The 24109-nt window shown below is 42.1% G+C and overlaps 1 protein-coding gene across 2 annotated transcripts in view; it reads right to left on the minus strand.

Annotated features, from left to right (window-relative positions):
• Window positions 1-20872, minus strand: part of RAPGEF4 (Rap guanine nucleotide exchange factor 4) — a 330219-nt gene extending 309347 nt beyond the window's left edge. The window contains exon 1 of one of the 2 annotated variants that reach the window (NM_001192902.1): window positions 20709-20773. In NM_001192902.1, coding sequence (NP_001179831.1) covers window positions 20709-20773 — 65 coding nt within the window. Of the gene's footprint in view, window positions 1-20708 lie in introns of both variants that reach the window. The other variant, XM_015474949.3, reaches the window with a different exon arrangement.
• Between the last annotated feature and the right edge of the window lie 3237 nt (window positions 20873-24109).

The raw sequence follows: 24109 nt of genomic DNA on the forward strand, positions 1-24109 counted from the left end.
TATCAATAGGGGGCTCCCCAATTATGCTCTGATTACCTGGATAATTAAACAGGGACTCCTGGTCTAAGTATTTTCCACAAATAAAATGTAAAACTTTGTTACTGATTAGACGGCTCTAACTCTCACAAATCAGATCTTCAAATACCAACAAGGAAGATTTTACAATGAGGTTGCTGCATGCATGGTACCTTAACATCAGCAGACACTTAACTACTCTCAAGTTGGCTTTAATTTTTGACATGACAAAATGTATAAGCATTTTGCTATATCATCTAATGAGCTGAGGAAAATTTAAGAATCAATACAAAAACATTATCAAAAGGCAAGTGATAGACTAATGATAGAAAAGTTCCTTAGGATAGTGAACAAATCCTCAACATGAAAAAGCACTGGAGTTTATAGGTACTCAGGACATTATCTTGCTCTGAGAGGTGCATTTTTCTGAAAGGCCTGCTGTCAGAGAACACAGACCCCACAGAGGTACCAAGTGAATTCACCACTGATAAAACGAAACTGGCTAAATATGAAACTCAAAAGTTCATGAGTAGGATGGGATGCTGATACACCGTGAGTCAGCCATCAACATCCATGGTCAAAAGTACACCCACCGTTTCTCTAGAAACTCATTTAAATGAGAGTACTTTTCCTGATTTGTATGCAGCTCGTCAATTCTCTAGGGACAGCTTTCTGTTTTTTCTCAACAATTATTATAATGAAGAATGAAAGTGAACAGCACTTTAAATATCTTTAAATAGTAATATTTGAAGGATAAACCAAAATTTCAGGATTTATTCCTTCCACCATTGTCTGAAATAACCTTTGTCTATTACATCCACAAAAGCAATAATATGCTATGCTGCTAACTGCTGCTAAGTCGCTTCAGTCGTGTCCGATTCTGTGCAACCCCATAGACGGCAGCCCACCAGGCTCCCCCATCCCTGGGATTCTCCAGGCAAGAACACTGGAGTGGGCTGCCATTTCCTTCTCCATTGCATGAAAGTGAAAAGTGAAAGGGAAGCCGCTCAGTCATCTCCGACTCTTAGCGACCGCAGCCTACCAGGTTCCTCCATCCATGGGATTTTCCAGGCAGGTTCTATAAATGAAAAACTCAGCTTTTGTCCTTCTTCACTGCCATGTTTCTCTCTCCTGTGGTTTTCCTTTAACACTCACGTGGAATGCTTCACTCTCACATTTCTGGTCACCCTGTGTGGTGGGGTGGGTTTCACCAAAACAACAAGCAAGTCTCCAATAACAGCTGGATGTCCTACAATGTAACTCAATTCTGGCACTATCTACCTGGAGATAGGGTCAGATCTCACAGATCAGGGTTCAGTCCCTTAAGACTGTGCTCCCCCACCCCTCCTCCAGATGCCAGTGGCAAACTCAGGTTATCACTTTTGCTTTTGACCAATCAAGCTATAGGTCAGAGGTGCCAACTACCTTCTCCTTGGGTTCGATTAATTAGTTAAAGGAACTCACAGAACTCAGGGAAACACTTACTTACATTTACCAGCTTATTAAAGAATATGATGCAGGATATAGATGAACAGCCAGATAAAGAGATACATACGGCACAGTCTGGAAGGTCCCCATTGAGGTGAGGTGTGTCATGCTCCAGTGTAGATATGTTTGAATCCCCCACTACCGGAATTTTATGACGCTTCCTAACATTCAGTTCAGTTCAGTTGCTCAGTCGTGTCCGACTCTTTGCAACCCCATGAATCGCGGCACGCCAGGCCTCCCTGTCCATCACCAACTCCCTGAGTTCACTCAGACTCACGTCCATTGAGTCGGTGATGTCATCCAGCCATCTCATCCTCTGTCGTCCCCTTCTCCTCCTGTCCCCAATCCCTCCCAGCACCAGAGTCTTTTCCAATGAGTCAATTCTTCGCATGAGGTGGCCAAAGTACTGGACTTTTAGCTTTAGCATCATTCCTTCCAAAGAAATCCCAGGGCTGATCTCTTCAGAATGGACTGGTTGGATCTCCTTGGAGTCCAAGCGACTCTCAAGAGTCTTCTCCAATACCAAAGTTCAAAAGCATCAATTCTTTGGTGTTCAGCTTTCTTCACAGTCCAACTCTCACATCCATTCATGACCACTGGAAAAACCACAGTCTTGACAAGACAGACCTTTGTTGGCAAAGTAATGTCTCTGCTTTTTAATATGCTATCTAGGTTGGTCATAACTTTCCTTCCAAGGAGTAAGCGTCTTTTAATTTCATGGCTGCAATCATCATCTGCAGTGATTTTGGAGCCAAAAAATATAAAGTCTGACACTGTTTCCCCATCTATTTCCCATGAAGTGAAGGGACCAGATGCCATGATCTTAGTTCCTGAATGTTGAGCTTTAAGCCAACTTTTTCACTCTCCTCTTTCACTCTCATCAAGAGGCTTTTGAGTCCCTCTTCACTTTCTGCCATAAGGGTGGTGTCATCTGCATATCTGAGGTGATTGATATTTCTCCCGGCAATCTTGATCCCAGCTTGTGCTTCTTCCAGCCCAGCGTTTCTCATGATGTACTCTGCATAGAAGTTAAATAAGCAGGGTGACAATATACAGCCTTGACAAACTCCTTTTCCTATTTGGAACCAGTCTGTTGTTCCATGTCCAGTTCTAACTGTTGCTTCCTGACCTGCATACAGGTTTCTCAAGAGGCAGGTCAGGTGCTCTGGTATTCCCATCTCTTTCAGAATTTTCCACAGTTTATTGTGATCCACACAGTCAAAGGCTTTGGCATAGTCAATAAAGCAGAAATAGATGTTTTTCTGGAACTCTCTTGCTTTTTCCATGATCCAGCGGATGTTGGCAATTTGATCTCTGGTTCCTCTGCCTTTTCTAAAACCAGCTTGAACATCTGGAAGTTCACGGTTCACTTATTGCTGAAGCCTGGCTTGGAGAATTTTGAGCATTACTTTACTAGCATGTGAGATGAGTACAATTGTGCGGTAGTTTGAGCATTCTTTGGCATTGCCTTTCCCTGGGATTGGAATGAAAACTGATCTTTTCCAGTCCTGTGGCCACTGCTGAGTTTTCCCAATTTGTTGGCATATTGAGTGCAGCAATTTCACAGCATCATCTTTTAGGATTTGAAATAGTTAAACTGGAATTCCATCACCTCCACTAGCTCTGTTTCATAGTGATGCTTTCTAAGGCCCACTTGACTTCACATTCCAGGATGTCTGGCTCTAGGTGAGTGATCACACCATCGTGATTATCTGGGTCATGAAGATCTTTTTTGTACAGTTCTTCTGTGTATTCTTGCCACCTCTTCTTAATATCTTCTGCTTCTGTTAGGCCCATACCATTCCTGTCCTTTATCGAGCCCATCTTTGCATGAAATGTTCCCTTGGTATCTCTAATTTTCTTGAAGAGATCTCTAGTCTTTCCCATTCTGTTGTTTTCCTCTATTTCTTTGCATTGATCGCTGAGGAAGGCTTTCTTATCTCTGCTTGCTATTCTTTGGAACTCTGTGTTCAGATGCTTATATCTTTCCTTTTCTCCTTTGCTTTTTGCTTCTCTTTTCACAGCTATTTGTGCCATGGTCAATTATTAAATCCATTTTCAGAGCCTCTCCCTTCCCTGGAGGATGGAGGGGGTGGGACTGAAAATTCTAAGCTTCTAATCATGGCTTGGTCTTTCTGGTGACCAGACCCCATCTAGGAGCCCACCCAGAGTTGCCTCTTTAGGACAGAAGATGATCTTAGTACTTTTATCACTTAGGAATTTACAAGGGTTTCAGGAGCCCTATGTCCGACACAGGGTCAAAGACAAATAATAGGACAATGTTTTTATCACTCAGGAACTGACAAGAGTTTTAGGAGCTCAGTGCCAGGAACAGGGCCAGGGATGATAGTGTATATAAATCTTACAGTGACTTTCACAAAATAATGCCTCATAACCAAACAAAAGAGCACTATCACGTGTATTCAGCCCCCATCACAGGCGCTAGCCTAACCCATGTTCTCTACAATACCTCAGCCACCAACCACCTATTTAGTAAAGAATGGATTATACTGATTTCAATTCGTACCACATGGTCTCTCAGTTCATTAAAGACCTTTGATCATATCTGGCTTTTACAAAAACCTGCCCACCCTCCCTAAAATACGAGCACCCTCAGTTTCTTGTCCTGTTCTCTACTTTGTCTTCCTGCATTAGTCTAATCACTTTCTGACACTGTGATACAGATTTGTCTGTCGCCCTACTCCACCACTCCTTATCCTTTTACCTTTGGCCTAACAACCTTTTTTTTACCACCTAACTTTTCCTGTTTTGTTCACCACTGTATTCCTTACTGCCTAGAACAGTATCCAGCACATAGCAAGTACTCAACAGATATCAACAGCTTTTTGAAGGACTGGTTGAATTAAATAATGTCTTCCCAATGAATATTTAAATTCGTGAGGTCAGAGTCCACGTCAGATTTTCTTACTAACCTATCCCCAGTAAGAATGTCACATGGAAAGTGGAGAGTAAAATCCCTGAATGAATGAATAGTAGGAAAGGAGAGGACTAAAATCGTATCTTTTTCCTAAGGAACACATTTGGGCTGAGGAAGATGGAAAGGAGCATTAACAGGGAAAAAGAGAAAGCTAGAGTGGTGACAGGAGTGGCAAGGGACACTGGAGATAGAACTGTCCTATATCGCATGGCTGTTTAAAGAGTGTATAAAGAGAACATCTAGAGTTTAAGAACTTAACTTGTTTCTGTAACATGTTCAATAAGTAAGCAATCAGTGACTAGAAGAAAAAGGCTGTCAGAGCCTGAACACCAGGGAAGACATTAATGTCTTCACTTGAGGTTTAAACAGAATTGAAATGCCACATACAACATCAAGAATCAAATTATCAAGTTCCAAGCAATGTCAACTTCCCATCAAAGGTCTTTTGTTTGTTTTTAACATGTCTAACAATTAACCCTTTTCTAAGGGCCTTTGCACTCATTTCATGTGCCAGCAAAGTAATGCTCAAAATCCTTCAGGCTAGGCTTCAACAGTATGTGAACCAAGAAATTCCAAATGTACAAGCTGGATTTAGAAAAGGCAGAGCAACCAGAGGTCAAATTGCCAACACCCGCTGAATCATAGAAAAAGCAAGGGAATTTCAGAAAAACATCTACTTCTGCTTCATTGACTACACTAAAGCCTTTGACTGTGGATCACAACAGACAATAAAATTCCAAAAGAGATTTCTCACCTGCCTCCTGAGAAACCTGTATGCAGATCAAGAAGCAACAGCTAGAAGCAGACATGGAACAATGGACTGGTTCCAAACTGGGAACAGAGTATATCAAGGTTGTATATTGTCACCCTGCTTATTTAACTTATATGCAGAGTACATCATGTGAAATGCTGGGCTGGATGAATCACAAGCTGGGATCAAGATTGCCAAGAAAAATGTCAACAACCTCAGATACACAGATGATACAACTCTAATGGCAGAAAGTGAAGGAAATTAAAGAGACGCTTGATGAGGGTGAAAGAGGAGAGTGAAAAAGATGGCATAAAAGTCAACATTCAAAAAACTAATATCATGGCATCCAGTCCCTCACTTCATGGCAAATAGATGGGTAAAAAGTGGAAACAGTGGCAGATTTTATTTTCTTGGGCTCCAAAATCACTGCAGACAGGGACTACAGCCACAGAATTAAGAGATGCTTGCTCCTTGGAAGAAAAGCTATGACAAACCTAGACAGATTATTAAAAAGCAGAGACGTCACTTTGCCAACAAAGGCCCATATCAAAGCTATGGAGAGACTTTTCCAGTAGTCATGCATGGATGTGACAGTTGGACCATAAATAAGGCTGAGCACTGAAGAATTGATGCTTTTGAACTGTGGAGCTAGAGAGGACTCTTGAGAGGCCCTTGGACAGCAAGCAGATCAAACCAGTTAATCCTAAAAGAAATCAACCCTGAATATTCATTGGAAGGACTGATGCTGAAGCTGAAGCTTCAATACTTTGGCCACCTGAGGCAGTGAGTCAACACATTGTAAAAGACTCTGATGCTGGGAAAGATTGAGGGCAGGAGGAGAAGAGGGCAACAGAGGATGAGATGGTTGGATGGCATCACCGACTCAATGGATATGAGTTTGAACAAACTCTGGGAAATGGTGATGGAGAGGGAAGCCTGGCATGCTGCAGTCCACGGGGTCACAAAGAGTCAGACATGACTTCGGGACTGAACAACAACAAGGGCTTTTAACAGTACTTCTCCACTTAATTAAATAGGAGAGAGGCTCTTGAACTTTCAGCCAATTTATAGGTAATAATCCTATTGAGCAACTGATCATAATTAATATGCTTACGTTTTATAATTGTATCCCATAAAATATTTTCAGAAAATTATATTACTCATTTTAAAATTATTTTTTGACATATAGTTGCTTTACATTACTATGCCAATTTTTGCTATACAGCAAAGTGAATCAGTCATACATACATATATGAAAGTGAAAGTGAAAGTCACTCAGACATGTCTGACTCTTTGCAACCCCATAGACCCTATACAGTCCATGGGGTCGCCTGCATTGCAGATGTGTTCTTTACGAACTGAGCTATCAGGGAAGCCCACATATACACATAACCCCACTTTTTTTGATATATTACTCATTTTAAGAATGCTTCAGCATGATTAACACATGCTCCTTAGTTTCCATGGTAACAATGACCGGGCCAGGCTCTTGACCACCATTTGTGTGTTAGAGAGGCACCAACATTCCTCCTTGAGAATACACCATTGCCCCTACCACTTCACAGAGAAGGGCAGGACCACCATTAAGACATACAGTCTTGTTTGGCTATCAAATGAGGATGTAATTATCTTCCATGTTTGGCTAAGTCCAAAGTCATAAAACTCTCCATTTAACCAACAATACATAACAGCAGTACTCCAGGTATCTACTGAAAAATATTACTTCAAAGTCGTTGGTATCCAATGTTATTAATTATCATTAGATGTGAAAAACAATATTTGTGGAAAATTTTCTGAAAGAGATGCACTCCACCTATTTTTAAAACAGCCTAAAATCTATCCTGGTATTAAATTGTGTGTGCTTACTTTAGTTGTGTCCAACTCTTTGCAACCCTATGGACTGTAGCCTGCCAGGCTCCTCTGTCCCTGGGATTTTCCAGGTAAGAATATTAGAGTGGATTGCCATGCCCTTCTCCAGGGGATCTTCCCAACCCAGGGACTGAACCCATTTCTCATATCTTCTGTATTGCAGGCGGATTATTTACCACCAGTGTCACCTGGGAAGTTTTAAACAATCAAAAAGCTGTATATTGGCTCCCTCAGAGAAATACTCTCCTTTAATGTCCCTTTGGCATTATGCTATCAAGATATATTGAGAGCCCTATGAAACGCATTACTGAATTCACTACTGGGATGTTGTGGGGGATATTGTTCATCACACGGCACAGTATCTTCTCCATGAGGTTGAGGAGATCAACAGGTTCCAGTATCATCCTATTTAATATGAAAGTGAAAGTGTTAGTTGCTCAGTCATGTCCAATTCTTTGTGACCCCATTGACTACAGCATGCCAGGCTCCACCGTCCATGGCATTTTCCAGGCAAGAATACTAGAGTGGGTTGCCATTTCCTTCTCCAGGGGATCTTTCCAACCCAGGGATTGAACCCAGATCTCTGCATTGCAGGCAGATTCTTTACCATCTGAGCCACCGAGGAAGCCATACTTACTTATTATATTGTAATATACTTAGTTGTTCTTCTCTGGCAGAAATAATTTTCATTTGTAAATACTGAATAATGAAATAACTGTGCTTCCTTTTTTGTGCTGACCATGAGAAATCACAGTTTTAATGCTCATATTAGAAAAGAAGAAAAGCTTAAAATTAATTATCTAAGTTTCCTTTTTAAAAAGCCAGAAAAAGAGAGCAAGTTAAACCAAAACCAAGTAGGCTAAAAGGAGGAAAAAAGCACAAATCATTGAATTTCTCAAATAATAAAGAAAATCAACTAAAAATTGGTTCCTTTAAAAGATTAACAAATTGAGAAGCTCCTAGCAAAGTCAGTCAAGAAAAAGAGAGAGCAGACAAAAAATACTAGTATGAGATATGAAGGAAGAAACATCACTATATATCCTAAGGACATTGAAAGGATAATAAGAGAATACTAGGAACAATGCTATGCCCATGAGTCTGGTAACTTCGATGAAATGGACATACTGCTTGAAACAACTTTTCAAAATGGACACAAAAGAAACAGAAAACATGAGTAGTCTTCTATCTATTAAACAGATTGAATGTCATCAAAAAGCTTCCCACAAAGACTACTCCCAGTCAGAAGACATCTATAAAACATTTTAAGAGGAAGTAACATCAATATGCACGCATGCTAAGTTGCTTCAGTCATGTCTGACTGTAGCCCACCAGGCTCCTCTGTCCATGGGATTCTCCAGGCAAGAATCCTGGAGCAGGTTGCCATTTCCTTCTCCAGGGATCTTTGCTACTCAAGGATCAAACCCATGTCTCTTATATCTGCTCCACTGGCAGGCAGTTTATTTTACCACTAGTGCCACCTGGGAAGTACAACATCAATATTATACCACCCTTTTAAAAATAAAGGAAATAGAGAAAAAGGAAATGTTTCCTGGTTCAAGGAAACCCATGCTTACCCCTTGTGTTCAACTTTGTCCTGGCAATCCTAGCCAATGCAACAAAGCAAGAAAAATACATAATAAAAAACATAAAGATCAGAAAGAATAAGTAAAAGTACCAGTATTCACAGACAATAAGATTGTCCAGATAAAAATACTGAGGAATCTACAAAACAACTACTAAAACTGAATAACTGTCCTAAAGTTGCACCATTAATAAAATCAAAACTGGATTTGAGCACAAACAGTATGGCTCCCAAACTCTTAACCCCTACATTAAACTTTCTACTTAGAGAAGAGCATGCAGCTACATTTTTATTAGCCACAAACCTCAACACAACCACTACAGTATGTATTTGTAGCCTCATCTGATGCTTTGGAAACAGAGGTTCAGAAGAATTAATAATGTCACCAAGATCACAGGGCTAAAGGGTTGGAAGTGGCAAAATTTGAATCCAGGTCTGGCAGACCTTAAAACAAGGTTGAACTGAAAATACCATATTTTCCAGATTGGATAAGGAAACGAGAAGATCCAGATCTAGATGGTAAGGTCCTAAAACAAAGCAGTAGAATTCAAAGACCAAGAGAAGAACTGGTGACTGGTTAGGGACATAGGAAATGCAAGACAGAGGTAATGCAAAGTTTTGAGAATGATTAATTAATAAAACAGAAAAGCAAGGAGGAAAAACTGATGGAGAAGAGAGTTAAGAAAGATGAAATCAGTTTTAGACAAGCTGAAAATCAACTTGTTAGGCCAAGGATAGTTTTGACAGCAAATGATAGAAAACCTAACAGAGTGGTTTCCAGAAATACAGTACGTTTTTCTTCACAAAACAAGAGAGCTGAAGGTAGGCAACTATTGATTTAAATTCAGCAGCTGTACAAAGTCAGAACTGAAGTCTGTGCTTCTCCTGGCCCTTCCTTCTGGCATTATAATATGGTTACCATAGGCCTAAGGTAGTAATTTCAGGCGGAAGGAAGAGAACAAAGTAGTGTCAAACACATCTGTATCTTTCATCAGTAAGGCAAAAGCTATCCTAGAAGCCTCTAACAGGGTTTTACTATGTCTTATTGGCCAGAAGTGTATCCCATGGGCACCAAGCCTCTAGAGAGGCTGGAAAGATAAGTATTTTGTCTTTTTCTAACCTCTCTAGCAGAAGTAGGTGAAGGAAAACAATATCTGCCCCAGATTATTAATGGGATATTTGATATGGGAATATCCGACAGGGAAACAAAAGGGCATCTAGTCTAGAAGATAGACCATGGATACAGGATGTAAGCAATGTGCACAGTTAAAACACAGGAATGCATTGGTGCTCTAAGAAGAATGTGCATGAAGAGAACACAGGGTAGTGACGGTGCTTTGTTTTTCTGTCCATGCAGGGAAAGCAAGTAACACACATGGATGCGGAGGAGTAAACACGGCACCCAGCGCCTCTACTCCAGCCAGTCAGATTGTTTGCTTTCCTATGTGTGACTGGGTCTTTCCCTGTCCTCCTCTACACCCAGTTAGTTCCATCCTCTTTCTCTTTCCTCAGTCTCTCAGTTTTCCCAAGACGGTCTCTCCTTTCTCTTTCCTTCAATTTTCAATTAAAGGTTGTTGTTGTTTAGTTGCTAAGTCATGTCCGATTCTTTTGTCACCCCATGGACTGTAGCCCACCAGGCTCCTCTGTCCATGGAATTTCCCAGGAAAGAATACTGGAGTGGGTTGCCATTTCCTTCTCCAGGGGGTCTCCCCAAGTCAGGGATCGAGCCCACATCTCCTGCATTGGCAGGCAGATTCTTTACCACTGAGCAACCTGAGAAGCCCATGAATTAAAGTACTGGAAGAAAATCTCACTCTTCACTGCCACCATTCAAGTACATAAAAATGGATCTAAATCTATCTAAAGAGAAAGTAGCTGCCTTGGGTTTAGGGAGATGAAAAAAGATAAGAAGCAGCTACTCCAGAAGGGCTATGAAATCTTATAAGCCCATAGAAAATTCAAACTAAAGAGCATCTGCCCATCCTAGCCTCACTGGAGGAGCATGAAGTCCATTTAGGGGAAGCCAAACTAAGACAAGACAAATTTGCTTTGCTGAGTATGACTCTCCCTGATGACTCTTTAGGTTTCCAGTCTGTGTTCAGGAGACCAGACTGTAGGACCAGGGTGAGATGAACCAGGTACCTTTTTCTCAGGGCTACTGCTTTGCAAGCACACCATTCCCCATGTGCCTCTGATCTGAGGGAGTCCAGTTCCTATTGAACCTTTCCTTGCCTAAATCCTAAAAGCACAGGTAAAATAAGCACCACAGAACTTAATCCTGATTACACATGAGGATGTGATGTTCTCTAAATGCTCCACACATACGGTCCCATGTTTTGGAGCTACCATGAGATGTCCCTCAAGAAGTTGTAGATAAGATAGTGGCCAAGTACTTAAATTTCAAGAACAGTATATTTTCTAACATCACAAAAAGAGATCACTTGACATGCACTCATAATGCAAGTATATAACCCTTCTGTGAAAGACTGTTGTCAAAAAAAAATCAAATCAATTAATAAAACTGATCAAGCCCTAGAGCCAAATACCAATTTACAGGAAATACAAGGGCCAAAGGCACATATTAAAAGACACCATGAAGGTATAATTAAAATTCAGACTGTAAAAATCTACCTGCTTCTTCAACAAATATATTACAAGGAATAAAAAGAGAGAGCTATAGGGAAAATCCAGAGATTAAAAAAGACCTAGATACATATCAACTAAATACAACTTGTTTGGATCCAAATAAAAACAAACTGCAAAAAAGAAAAAGTGATGATGAAATGGGAAAGTCTGCACTGTGACTGGATATTTGATCATATTAGGAAATTAGTGTTAATTTTAAAATATGTGACAATATACTTAGAGTCCTTAGGTACTAGAGATATATATGTAAATATTTACAGATAAAATGATACTATATGGGACTTGTGATAAAATAATCCTGGCAGTGGTGGGGGACAGTTCAGTTCAGTTTAGTCACTCAGTCGTGTCCACTCTTTGAGACCCCATGAACCACAGCACACCAGGCCTTCCTGTCCATCACCAACTCCTGGAATTTACTCAAACTCATGTCCATTGAATAGGTGATGCCATCCAACCATCTCATCCTCCGTCATCCCCTTCTCCTCCTGCCCTCAATCTTTCCTAGCATCAGGGTCTTTTCAAATGAGTCAGCTCTTCACATCAGGTGGCCAAAGTAGTGGAGTTTCAGCTTCAACATCAGTCCTTCCAATGAACACCCAGGACTGATCTGCTTTAGGATGGACTGGTTGGATCTCCTTGCAGTCCAAGGGACTCTCAAGAGTCTTCTCCAACACCATAGCTCAAAAGCATCAATTCTTCGGCGCTCAGCTTTCTTTATAGTCCGACTCTCACATCCATACATGACTACTGGAAAAAACAGAGCCTTGACTAGATGGACCTTTGTTGACAAAGTAAGGTCTCTGCTTTTTAATATGCTGTCTAGGTTGGTTATAACTTTCCTTCCAAGGAGTAAGTGTCTTTTAATTTCATGGCTGCAATCACCATCTGCAGTGATTTTGGAACCCCAAAAAATAAAGTCAGCCACTGTTTCCATGTCTATTTCTCATGAAGTGATGATGGGACCAGATGCCATGATCTTAGTTTTCTGAATGTTGAGCTTTAAGCCAACTTTTTCACTCTCCTCTTTCACTTTCATCAAGAGGCTTTTCAGTTGTTCACTTTCTGCCATAAGGGTGGTGTCATCTGCATATGTGAGGTTATTGATATTTCTCCTGGCAATCTTGATCCCAGCTTGTGCTTCTTCCAGCCCAGCGTTTCTCATGATGTACCCTGCATATAAGTTAAATAAGCAGGGTGATAATATACAGCCTTGACGTACTCCTTTTCCTATTTGGAACCAGTCTGTCGTTCCATGTCCAGTTCTAACTGTTGCTTCCTGACCTGCATACAGGTTTCTCAAGAGGCAGGTCAGGTGGTCTGGTATTCCCATCTCTTTCAGAATTTTCCACAGTTGATTGTGATCCACACAGTCAAAGGCTTTGGCATAGTCAATAAAGCAGAAATAGATGTTTTTCTGGAACTATCTTGCTTTTTCGATGATCCAGCGGATGTTGGCAATTTGATCTCTGGTTCCTCTGCCTTTTCTAAAACCAGCTTGAACATCTGGAGCACAGAGCAGCAGGTGCACAGTGCAGAAGGGAGTGGCCGAAAGGAGATACCCCACATTCAAGGTCAGAAGCAGCGGCTGAGAGGAGTTACCCCATGTCCAAGGTCAGGAGCGGCGACCATAAGGATATACCCCACGTCCAAGATAAGGAGCAGGGGCTGCGCTTTGTTGGAGCAGCCATGAAGAGATACCCCACGTCCAAGGTAAGAGAAATGCAAGTAAGACCATAGGCGCTGAGAGAGGGCATCAGAGGGCAGACACACTGAAACCATAATCACAGACAACTAGCCAATCTGATCACATGGACCACAGCCTTGTCTAACTCAATGAAACTAAGTCATGCTGTGTGGGGCCACCCAAGACGGGTGGTTCATGGTGAAGAGGTCTAACAGAATGCGGTCCACTGGAGAAGGGAACAGCAAACCACTTCAGTATTCTTGCCTTGAGAACCCCATGAACATTATGAAAAGGCAAAAAGACAGAACACTGAAAGATGAACTCCCCAGGTCAGTAGGTACCCAGTATGCTACTGGAGATCAGTGCAGAAATAACTCCAGAAAGAATGAAAGGATGGAGCCAAAGCAAAAACAACACCCACTTATGGATGTGACTGGTGATAGAAGCAAGGTCTGACAAGTATAGAGCAATATTGCAGGAATGTTAGGAATTGTTAGGACACTGGAATGTTAGGTCCATGAATCGAAGCAAATTGGAAGTGGTCAAACAGGAGATGGCAAGAATGAACATCAACATTCTAGCAATCAGCGAACTAAAATGGACTGGAATGGGTGAATTTAACTCAGATGACCATTATATCTACTACTGTGGGCAAGAATTCCTTAGAAGAGATGAAGTAGCCATCATAGTCAACAAAAGAGTCCGAAATGCAGTACTTGGATGTTATCTCAAAAACGACAGAATGATCTCTGTTCGTTTTCAAGGCAAACCATTCAATATCACAGTAATTGAAGTCTATATCTGACCAGTAATGCTGAAGAAGCTGATGTTGAATGGTTCTATCAAGACCTACAAGACCTTTTAGAACTAACACCCAAAAAAGATGTCCTTTTCATTATAGGGAACTAGAATGCAAAAGTAGGAAGTCAAGAAACACCTGGAGTAACAGGCAAATTTGGCCTTGGAGTACAGAATGAAGCAGGGCAAAGGCTAATAGAGTTTCGCCAAGGGAACGCACTGGTCATAGCAAACACCCTCTTCCAACAACACAAGAGAACACTCTACACATGGACATCACTAGATGGCCAATACCAAAATCAGATTGATTATATTCTTTGCAGCAAAGATGGAGAAGCTCCATACAGTCAGCAAAAATAAAACCAGGAGCTGACTGTGGCTCAGATCATGAACTCCTTATTGCCAAATTCAGACTTAAATTGAAGAAAGTGGGGAAAACTACTAGACCATTCAGGTATGGTCTAAATCAAATCCCTTATGATTATACAGTGGAAGTGAGAAGTAGACTTAAGGGACTAGATCTGACAGAGTGCCTGATGAACTATGGACAGAGGTTCGTGACATTGTACAGGAGACAGGGATCAAGATCATCCCCAAGAAAAAGAAATGCAAAAAAGCAAAATGGCTGTCTGAGGAGGCCTTACAAATAGCTGTGAAAAGAAGAGAAGCGAAAAGCAAAGGAAAAAAGGAAAGATATACCCATTTGAATGCAGAGTTCCAAAGAATAGCAAGGAGAGATAAGAAAGCCTTCCTCAGCATTCAAGGCAAAGAAATAGAGGAAAACAATAGAATGGGAAAGACTAGAGATCTCTTCAAGAAAACTAGAGATATCAAGGGAACATTTCATGCAAAGATGGGCTCAACAAAGGACAGAAATGGTATGGACCTAACAGAAGCAGAAGATATTAAGAAGAGGTGGCAATAATACACAGAAGAACTGTACAAAAAAGATCTTCATGACCCAGATAATCACGATGGTGTGATCACTCATCTAGAGCCAGACATCCTGGAATGTGAAGTCAAGGCCTTAGAAAGCATCACTATGAACAAAGCTAGTGGAGGTGATGGAATGCCAGTTGAGCTATTTCAAATTCTAAAAGATGATGCTGTGAAAGTGCTGCACTCAATATGTCAGCAAACTTGGAAAACTCAGCAGTGGCCACAGGTCTGGGGGACAAGTGGGTATAAATAAAACAACATTGAATGTGAGTTGATGACTGTTGGAGGCAAAGGGGGTGGAACAACAGAGTTATTATACTATTCTCTCTTCTTTTACATATGTTGAAATTTTCCATAATAAACTTCAAAAAATAAAAATTAGAATAGAGCTATGCCATGTCATATCATTTTTTTAAAGTATTCACATCAGCCAAGAAAATAAGGGAAAATCAGAGGCAGATGCTGGTGCCCAGTCAAGCCCTTTCTATGGCAGAGGGGCCCAGTGTGAAGACTTGCCCTAAAAGTTGCAGAGGCTATTTCATCCCTGAGGAAGAGGATGCCTCTGGACATCTCACCCTGGTCCCAAAAGTACTTTCTACAATTAGGGAGCTGCCCTGAAGCTGAAGGTAAAATGATGACTACAATACAACCTAGCAATACAATACAACATCAAGAGATGCACAGAAAGGAGTAGATAGGCAACTGTGATGAAGCCTGAGTCGTGCTATTACATTGTTGGACAAAGTGTAACAAAGAGTCCTATGGGAGCACTCAGAAGATCCTCTAACTGGAAGAGGTGATGACCAAACTGCCCTGAAGAATTCCCAGAACTATCTTCTGATTATAATTCAATTCCCAAGCTCTGTTGCTCTAGGAAGAGGATGAGCTGGCCAGAAGTTGTAAGTGTCCTGATCTCCTGGCAGCTTTGCCTCTCATCGTAAATGTACAACATGGCCTTCTAATAACAATTGGATTTCCATACAGCTTGCCTAGAGAAGGAACATATTAGCCCAAGGATGGCAGTATCCACTTCTCTGATGCTCAGTTCAGTGCAGTTCAGCTCAGTTCAGTTGCTCAGTCATGTCTGACTCTTTATGACCCCATGGACTGCAGCACACCAGGCCTCCCTGTCCATCACCAACTCCCGGAGCTTACTCAAACTCATGTCCATCGAGTCGGTGATGCCATCCAACCATCTTCATCCTCCGTTGTCCCCTTCTCCTCCTGCCTTAATCCTTCCCAGCATCAGGGTCTTTTCAAGTGAGTCAGTTCTTCGCATCAGGTGGCCAAAGTATTGGAGTTTCAGTTTCAGCATCAGTTCTTCCAATGAATATTCAGGACTGATCTCCTTTAGAATGGACTGGTTGGATCTCCTTGCAGTCCAAGAAATTCTCAAGAGTCTTCTCCAACACAACAGTTCAAAAGCATCAATTCTTTGGTGCTCAGCTTTCTTTATAGTCCAACTCTCACATCTGTACATGACTACTGGAATTATCAAATTAATAAACTTTCTGGTTTTTATAGGTTCTGAGAGTTTGGTGCCTATATATCTATCCCTGGAAAAAATGCATTAATTCTTGATGTGCTGACTAATCAGAATTTCAAGACTATAAGACCAGCCCAGAATCCTGGGTAATGTCATCCCTTGGAACCTGCCTAGGTAGACATCAGCGTTCCCCTGCCTTCTGCTGTGCATGCTTCTTTGATCTTCTAGATTCCTTAAGGCTGGGACTGTGTCTGATGCTTCTTTGATAGCTGAGTCATCCTCTTTCACCATGTCTGCTAAAAAGCATGCTCGTTTTTAACAAATTTGTTTCTTGATTTCTTTCACTCTCATTCAACCCCATCAAAAATAGCTAACTCAACGTCTATTCAGGAATCAAGTCAAATGCAAGAACTATGTAAGGGGCATTTTTTAATGAAAAATTAATAATTTTAAAACTCTTTGGCTGTTTTGAAAGATGACAACATTTTTCACATAGTCATACTATATTAACTTCCTTTTCTGCTTAGGTGGTCCACAATTTAATCAACCAAGGACCTCCCTCCACACTATACTTTTAACTGAAGAACAAGAAACCAAACATTGTCAACTCCTTCCCAGACAAAGAACAACTTTCATCTCCAGTGATTTCTCTGTTGATCACTTAGGTAGATTCTTTGACCTGTAACAGGGGATGGCAAACTTTTTCTTCAAATATCCACAGAGCAAATACTTCAAAAGCTGTGAGCCACAGTGTCCTGCTATTGTGCTGTGAAAGCAGCCATGGACAATATGTAGCCAAATGAGCATGGCTGTGTTTCAGCAAAACTTTGCTTGTGGACATTGACATTTGAATTTCATATAAATTTCATGGGTCACAAAAGATTAATCTTGTGGTTTATTTCCAACCACTCAGAAATGTGAAAAACCTTCTTAGCTCAGGAGACACACGAGCAGCTGCCGGATCTGGCCCATGGGCCATAGTTTGCCAATTCCTGCTCCACAGTGATGAATACTGGCAACAGTTCACTACACATACTGTGAATGTGTGTGGTCCCTTCATAACACGCCCTTACCAACCATGAGAATTATGATATATAACAGTTCTTAAATTCTCAAGTGGCAAAACTTACAAGCTTGTGGGAAAAATATTTTCACTAATATTTTTAAAAATGGTCAACACATTTTTAAAAGGCATTTTGCATATAAAATATCTTTTATAAAAATATATTTTACATATCTTAAATGCCAAATAGTGGGGTACTGTGTAATACATTTCTAGTTACCATCCCTGCTCAAAAAAAATTCGTAAGATAAATGAGGCAATGCTAAGCTTGTTTTGCTTTGACAATGTTTTCTGTTGAGACTTTTTTCAATGTATTTTTATTCATCCAAATGTTCAATGGCTTTCTGACTTTTACAATTAGTATTCATACACTCTCACCTTCTGAGTTGTACCATAGTCCAAGAACTTGGATGCGTGATACATAAAAAGCTTTAGATTTTGTTTCTTCAACCTAATCCACATATCTACATATTTTTAACCTCCCTCCCCATACATAAGCTTATAGAGCATTGCCTATCTATGACAACTTCCTAGGCACACTTAACAAATATTTCTACTGGATTATTTTCCTTGTTTTTGTTTATTTGTTTCATTACACATCCTTTACTCCTGCAGACTTTCTACTTTAACTCCCCTTTTTATTTCCAACCCTCCATTGCTCTTTTTCTAGCTGTCCACAACAGTTGATGCTTAAATGATACATATATCTAAACTATATTTCCCAGCTGTGGAAAAGGTCCCAGCATCATTTCCCCAGACAGGACATCAAGGATCACTGTACCATTTCCTCTTTGCTTCTGTGTGTGCTTGCAGAAGTCCATAATCGAGAGTTTTAGAAAAGCAGAGCATATGTTTTTATACTCTTGATTTGGTCACAAGAGGAATTTGAGGTTGAGATGAAATGAGCATATTTATCTGCCACACCTAAGTGTCCTTGTTCACACTGCTCCCAGAATTTTCTGCCTGAGAAAATTCCCCTCAACCTCCAAGGACAGGAACCTGTGGGAAGCATCTGTGGCAGATCTGCCGAGGCTCTCCTCTGCATCCCCAAAGCATTTCCTACATCTCCATTAAAGCACTTACGACTGCATTGCGCTTGCTTGTTTATGTAACTGTCCCACCCCCACCTGCCCACCCCACTAAGTCAATAAACAACTTTCATCTTTTCTTGTTTTCCCCTGCCTCCCCCATGCCCAACACAGTGCCTGGAATAGAGCATCAAGATTGCATTTCTCAGAAATATTGAGGGCAGTGTCCCAAAAGGAAGGACTCAGGGGGCTTCCCCAGCCAACTTCCATCAGCATCCTTAATCTCCCTCCTCCCCTAAAAAGTCAGCAGACAATCTAAGTAAAAATGGTTAGATTTTTAAAAATTGGAAAAAAAAAAACAAACACTTCAAAACAAGTATCTCAAGGCCCTCTTATCAAGAGACTGCCACTCTTAAACTCTTCTTCAAAGAAATTCTAGCAACAACACCGTGGAAAATGCAAGGTTCTCTTAACACTACAAAATAATATGCCACATGGCACCTCACAGTTTTCACATTACTTTCACGATTTTTTTTTCCCATTTGGCCCACTAATCCTTGGTAAGACAGATAGCATTAGCCTCATTTTTCAGTCACTCAAGGAAATAAAAGTGACATGTCCAAGATCAGAGCTTGTGGCTGGTGACAGCTCTAGGCCTAAAACACTTAATTTGATTAAGGGTTAAATCTTAAATTGATCTGTCTACTCTCCAGCACTCCAGGAAAATTAGGCTTGGTATCTATGGAGGATTCTACCCCCAACTCTACCCTTGAACATTCTGTAGTATCAGAATAAATTGTGACAGTATGTTCTAAAAATCCATTCCAAACAAAAATCATTTGGGCAAATACACATTATGAAAAGACAGAGTCAAATATGCCCCACTTGTGTTAGTACTGTTCTATGATTTTTGCCACAAGTACTTACTGACTAGAGGGCTGCCAGTGAATTACTGACTGTTCAAAAAATGGCATGCCATGAATTTCTGCAAATGGAAATATGCAGTCTATTATCTAAACAATTCACTCATGAGGAAGTACCATTATTTATAAGGACAAGAGCTTGATTTTCTCTTCTTTGATAATTTGTCTTTCCTAAACTATTAAATTTAGATTACTTATCACATTAGCAGTCTCTTCACTTAGCTTCTCTACATAATTCTCTATGATTTAAACGTCACTTCAATTCTCTTACTATTTATTGCACACAACTCTTTTAATATTAGCACATATCATCTTAGATGTAAATAGGGCAGTGCCTGCCAAAAAATCTTGCTACTGTGTGGTAATTGAAAGGCAAAATTATTTCTCAGATATATTAAGTTATTCAAATGAGCCACATTTAGTTTTTTTCAAATTATTTAATTTTTTCAACAAAGGCCTATATAGTAAAGTATGCAAAGCACGTCACACTTAAGATTTTCAAGTTTGATCTGGTTACGAATCTGCTAATTGTAAAAATTTCAATATGGCAGAGTGCAAAATATTTCCCCCAAATGCAAATAGAGATGTCATGCAGATAACTGCAAGACATGAATCACTGCCCTGCTGCATCAAACTGGAAAAATCAGAGGCAGTTCACTCTGCAAGATCTCTCATCCAGTTCTTAAAAGTTCAGATGCATCACCTTTTAATCAGGGTAATAAACTAATTGCTAACATCCTGGGTAATGTTTACTGCTAAACCCACAATCTGGACAAACAGAAAATTATGCTGTCAGAGCCTGCAAACAACTGCAGTCCGCTGTTACACTGCACCCTCCTTACACAGGGCTGTCGTCGGGAGTTACAGTGCTTTACGGGTTTAATTTTGTTAGAGTAAGGGTCTCTTCCCGAGAGGTAGGGTATTAAGACGAAAGCAGTCTCCCGCGTGACCTTCCTAACACAGACCTTGAGCGAGCGACTGCGGGGGCAGAAGCTGAGAATTTCAGAAGGCACTTGACAGCTCAACTGGGTCCTTCACACTTGGCTTTCAGGAACAAAAAAAAAAGCACGTTACTCTGCACCTGCCTCTCCACCCACCCTCCTTGAAACTTATTTACCCCTAAGGATCTAAACAGCCAGAAGAGGTAGGAATCTAGTCTCTCCGGTGATGCCTAGGAAAATAAACCCCCGACCCGAGCGCCGAGCCGGGAGTCGAGAGGGGCAGGGGGCGAGGAGACCTTGAAGGAGGGGCGAGGGGGACCTGGAGGGGCTGGGGCTCCCCTCACTGCGCCTCAATTTCTCCACCACGTGTGAAAATCTCGCGCACCCGGTGCCCCAAGAGAGACCGGGGTCTGCGTCCCCTGGTCCCAGGCGCGGATCCTCCGCTCCCTCCCCGCTCAGGGACCCTCCTCCCGCGGCCCCGGCGGGCGTCCCCGCGGCGGTCTCCGGGCAGAGACAGCGCGCGGAGCCCCGGCCGGCGGGGGCCCTTCCCCGGGTACCTTTTATCCAGACAGGCGATCCACTCGGCCGAGGAGGAAGAATGGGCAGCGTGCGCAGCGACCATGATGGGCAGCGGCGCGCGGTGTCCCCAGGCTGCGGCGACCTCCCGCGCTCGCTCTGCCTGCGCCTCACCCGCGCCTCGCCAGCCGCGCGGACCCGCTCCTCCCCGCCCGCCTCGCGCCCAGCGCCGCGGCCACGCGCCCGCCCTCCCCGCGGCCCGCCGGGCGGGGGGCCAGCAAGGGAGGGGACCCGAGGGGCGGGCCGCGGGGACCGCGCTGCACTGCGGCGCCCGGGGGTGGGGAGTCCCGCGGTCCCGCCCGCTGCGGGGAGGGGGCTGGGGGGCGACGCCGGGTGGCAGGCACCTGCGACAGGTGGCTGCTGCGTCTCCGGGAGACCTGGGCCGCACCCCTCACCTCGGGGCCTCCGGAGCGGGGAGGGAAGGAAGGCGCCGCGGGTGGGGGTTGTGGGACGGGGACGGATGTCAATGTCTATATATTTTTCATACAGCAAATGCCACTAAAATGGCTGCTGCCTCTCGGTTTCCTTAGAAACCCATTAGTCTCCCTCAGCAGCTGTCAAAACTTGCTGGCGGTTTCCTGCTCACCTTTGCTGTTTCTCCTTCAAAAAGGGATGGAGAGGAGGACTATCTGACTTGGCCTGGAGACACCGTCAGGGGTCCCAGTCTCCCCTGGGAGCTGAGGGAGGCCTGGGATGGAACGGAGAGGCAGTGCAGGCACGGCCGGAAGCCCAGAGGGTAGGCCAGGGCCCAGAATGGTGACCAGCGGTGACGGTTGTTTAATCACTAAGTTGTGTCCGACTCTTTCGGACACCATTGACTGCTGCCGACTAGGCTCCTCTGGCCGTGGGATTTTCTAGGCAAGAATACCGGAGTGGGTTGTCCTTTCCTTCCTTCAAGTCATGACTGAAGGGTTGACAAACTGAAGTTTGAGGCCTTGAACCTTGCAGTTGCTGGGGCTCCCATCACCTACTCAATGAAACACACACAAGCACACAATTAAGAATGGCGAGCAGTGGGGCCAGGGCAGAACTGTGGTTCGGATCGGGGACCAAGTTCCCACCACCCTTGGGGTAACCTGAGTGGTTGGCCCCACGTGTCCTTCACTCCGTGTCTGGAGTGTGGAAGGGGTGGTCACTACACCTGTCTCTGGTAGGTGTACAAAACTAATGATATGCTTAGAAGTTCAGTTGCACTCTGTCAAAAATCAAATTACACACCAGTGGTTGCTTAGGAATTTGGGGACAAGTTAAATCTTTTAGACTACTACCAAGCAGTGTTTTGATACTGATGGTGCATTTGGAAACAGACAATGAGGAAGGAGACAGAGCGTTGCTAACCTCACTCTGTTATTTTTTTTCTCTCCTACTCTCCTCTCATTCCTCTGCTCAAAGGATGTTCAAGGGGACTGAAGAGAATGAAACAGCAGGTGCATTCTGGCATCCTAATAAAAGCAGGTGCATTTTATCCCAATACAACTCCTCCAAAGAATCACCATTTCCCCTCTGCTCCCTAGCCAGGATCTGGTCTCAGACCTACCTCTGTTCCCTCAGCAACATCGCCTGGTTCAGTGCTTATCCCTCAGGTAACCTCCATCCTGTGGATTTCTACTGTGTTGAAGGTAAATAACATTTAAAATGTTATACTATACAATGTTATAGTATGCCAAAGGTATTTTTGTTGTTGCTTTTTTTCATGACAGAGGTATGAAGAAGGAGATGAGTCTCCTGTATTTATTAAGATTCACTTATAAAGGCATCAGAGAGCTCTTGAGAACATTCCAAGGTCACCAAATGCTTTCTCAAAATGCCTTTACTCAGAGAATATTTAAAGGTAAGGAGCTAGAGGAAAAAAGGACTGCGCATGACCTATCATTATTGGAGGCTTGGAGTTGCTATCATTTTTAGCTATGATACTAATAATAGTCATCGTTTATTGAACATCCGCTGAGTGTCAGGTGCTGTGCAGAGTTCTCTACATGTGTTACCTTGTTTAATCTTCGGAACATTCTATGAAGCAGTCAGAAGGACAGATGTCAGGATTACTCTACAAGGAGAGACAAACGTCTTTGAAAATGTAACGAACTGGAGAAAATTGTTTATCAGTACTTCCAGGGAGAGTGTTGACTGGCTTGGAAAGAAGATGTTGATGAGCTACTTGGAGTGGGAGGGAAAGCCCAAGGCCCCTATTATGCTTGTTAGGGACTGTGGTCTGATGAACTACAAGGCCTTTGTTTTGCCCTTCAGGGACCCTGCCTTTCCTCTAAATAGAAATTAAACGATCATTCAAAGGATCCTTTCGAAGGAGCACCAAGAATCACTGACTTCCCTGAACAGGCACATGTCCCTATCCAGCCCTGGATGTAGGCTCCAGTCACTGCAATATACTCACTGAGACACTGAGCCTTGAGAGGGGTTCATACCTTGCTGGTGAGACCCTAGCTACTGGAGCAGGAGGCCTTGAATCGGATTTGGGTCTGTCTGATTCCACCCCCATTGCACTGGGCAGTGGTGTAACTGGTTTTGTCTATAGCATAAGGGTAGAAGACTTGTCAAAAATGACTGCTCAGGGGATAAGAGTAAAATGATTATAAATTGTTTTTCATGATAATTTTAAAAATAATAAACCTGTCCAGTAGGGGAAAGGAAAAAAGAACATGTATTGATCTGTAGGCGGAAAATAAATAAAAGTGTAGATAAAAAGTAAATATTACTGAGAATGTCACCATCTAGAGATAACACTGCTAATGTTTTAGCACATTTCATTCTATATTTTCTATTTTTAAAAGATAAAATCACACATACACCCATAAACACATACATATAACTTGCTGCTTACATTCAAGCATGTATATATGAAAAAAAGTATGTACATAAGTGTATGCCTGCATGCTAAGTCTCTTCAGTCATGTCCAACTTTTTGTGACCCTATGGACTGCATCCTGCCAGGCTTCTCTGTCCATGGGATTCTCCAGACAAGAATAGTGGAGTGGGTTGCCATTTCTTTCTCCAGGGGATCTTCCCCACCCAGGAATCGAACCAGTGTCTCTACTAGCTCCTGCATTAGCAGGTGGGTTATTTACTATTACTGCCACTTAGGAAGCCCATACATGTGTATCAATACATGTATTCATACAGACTTGAAAGCATTATTTTATAGGCTACTTTTTCTACTTGGAATGGAAAAATGCTTTGTGTGTTTAAATGAAATTTTCATTAAAAATTTTTACTGGCTATGAAATATTCCAACATATTGATGTAATTAAACTTTTTAAAAACTGAGATATAATTGACATATTAGTTTCAAGTATACAACATAATGATTTGATATCTGTATTCATTGCAAATGATCGCCACAGTGTCTAGTAACATACAGTACCACACA

The sequence above is a fragment of the Bos taurus genome, chromosome 2 (genome assembly GCF_002263795.3).
Source record: "Bos taurus isolate L1 Dominette 01449 registration number 42190680 breed Hereford chromosome 2, ARS-UCD2.0, whole genome shotgun sequence".
In the NCBI taxonomy this organism is placed as follows: Eukaryota; Metazoa; Chordata; class Mammalia; order Artiodactyla; family Bovidae; genus Bos; species Bos taurus.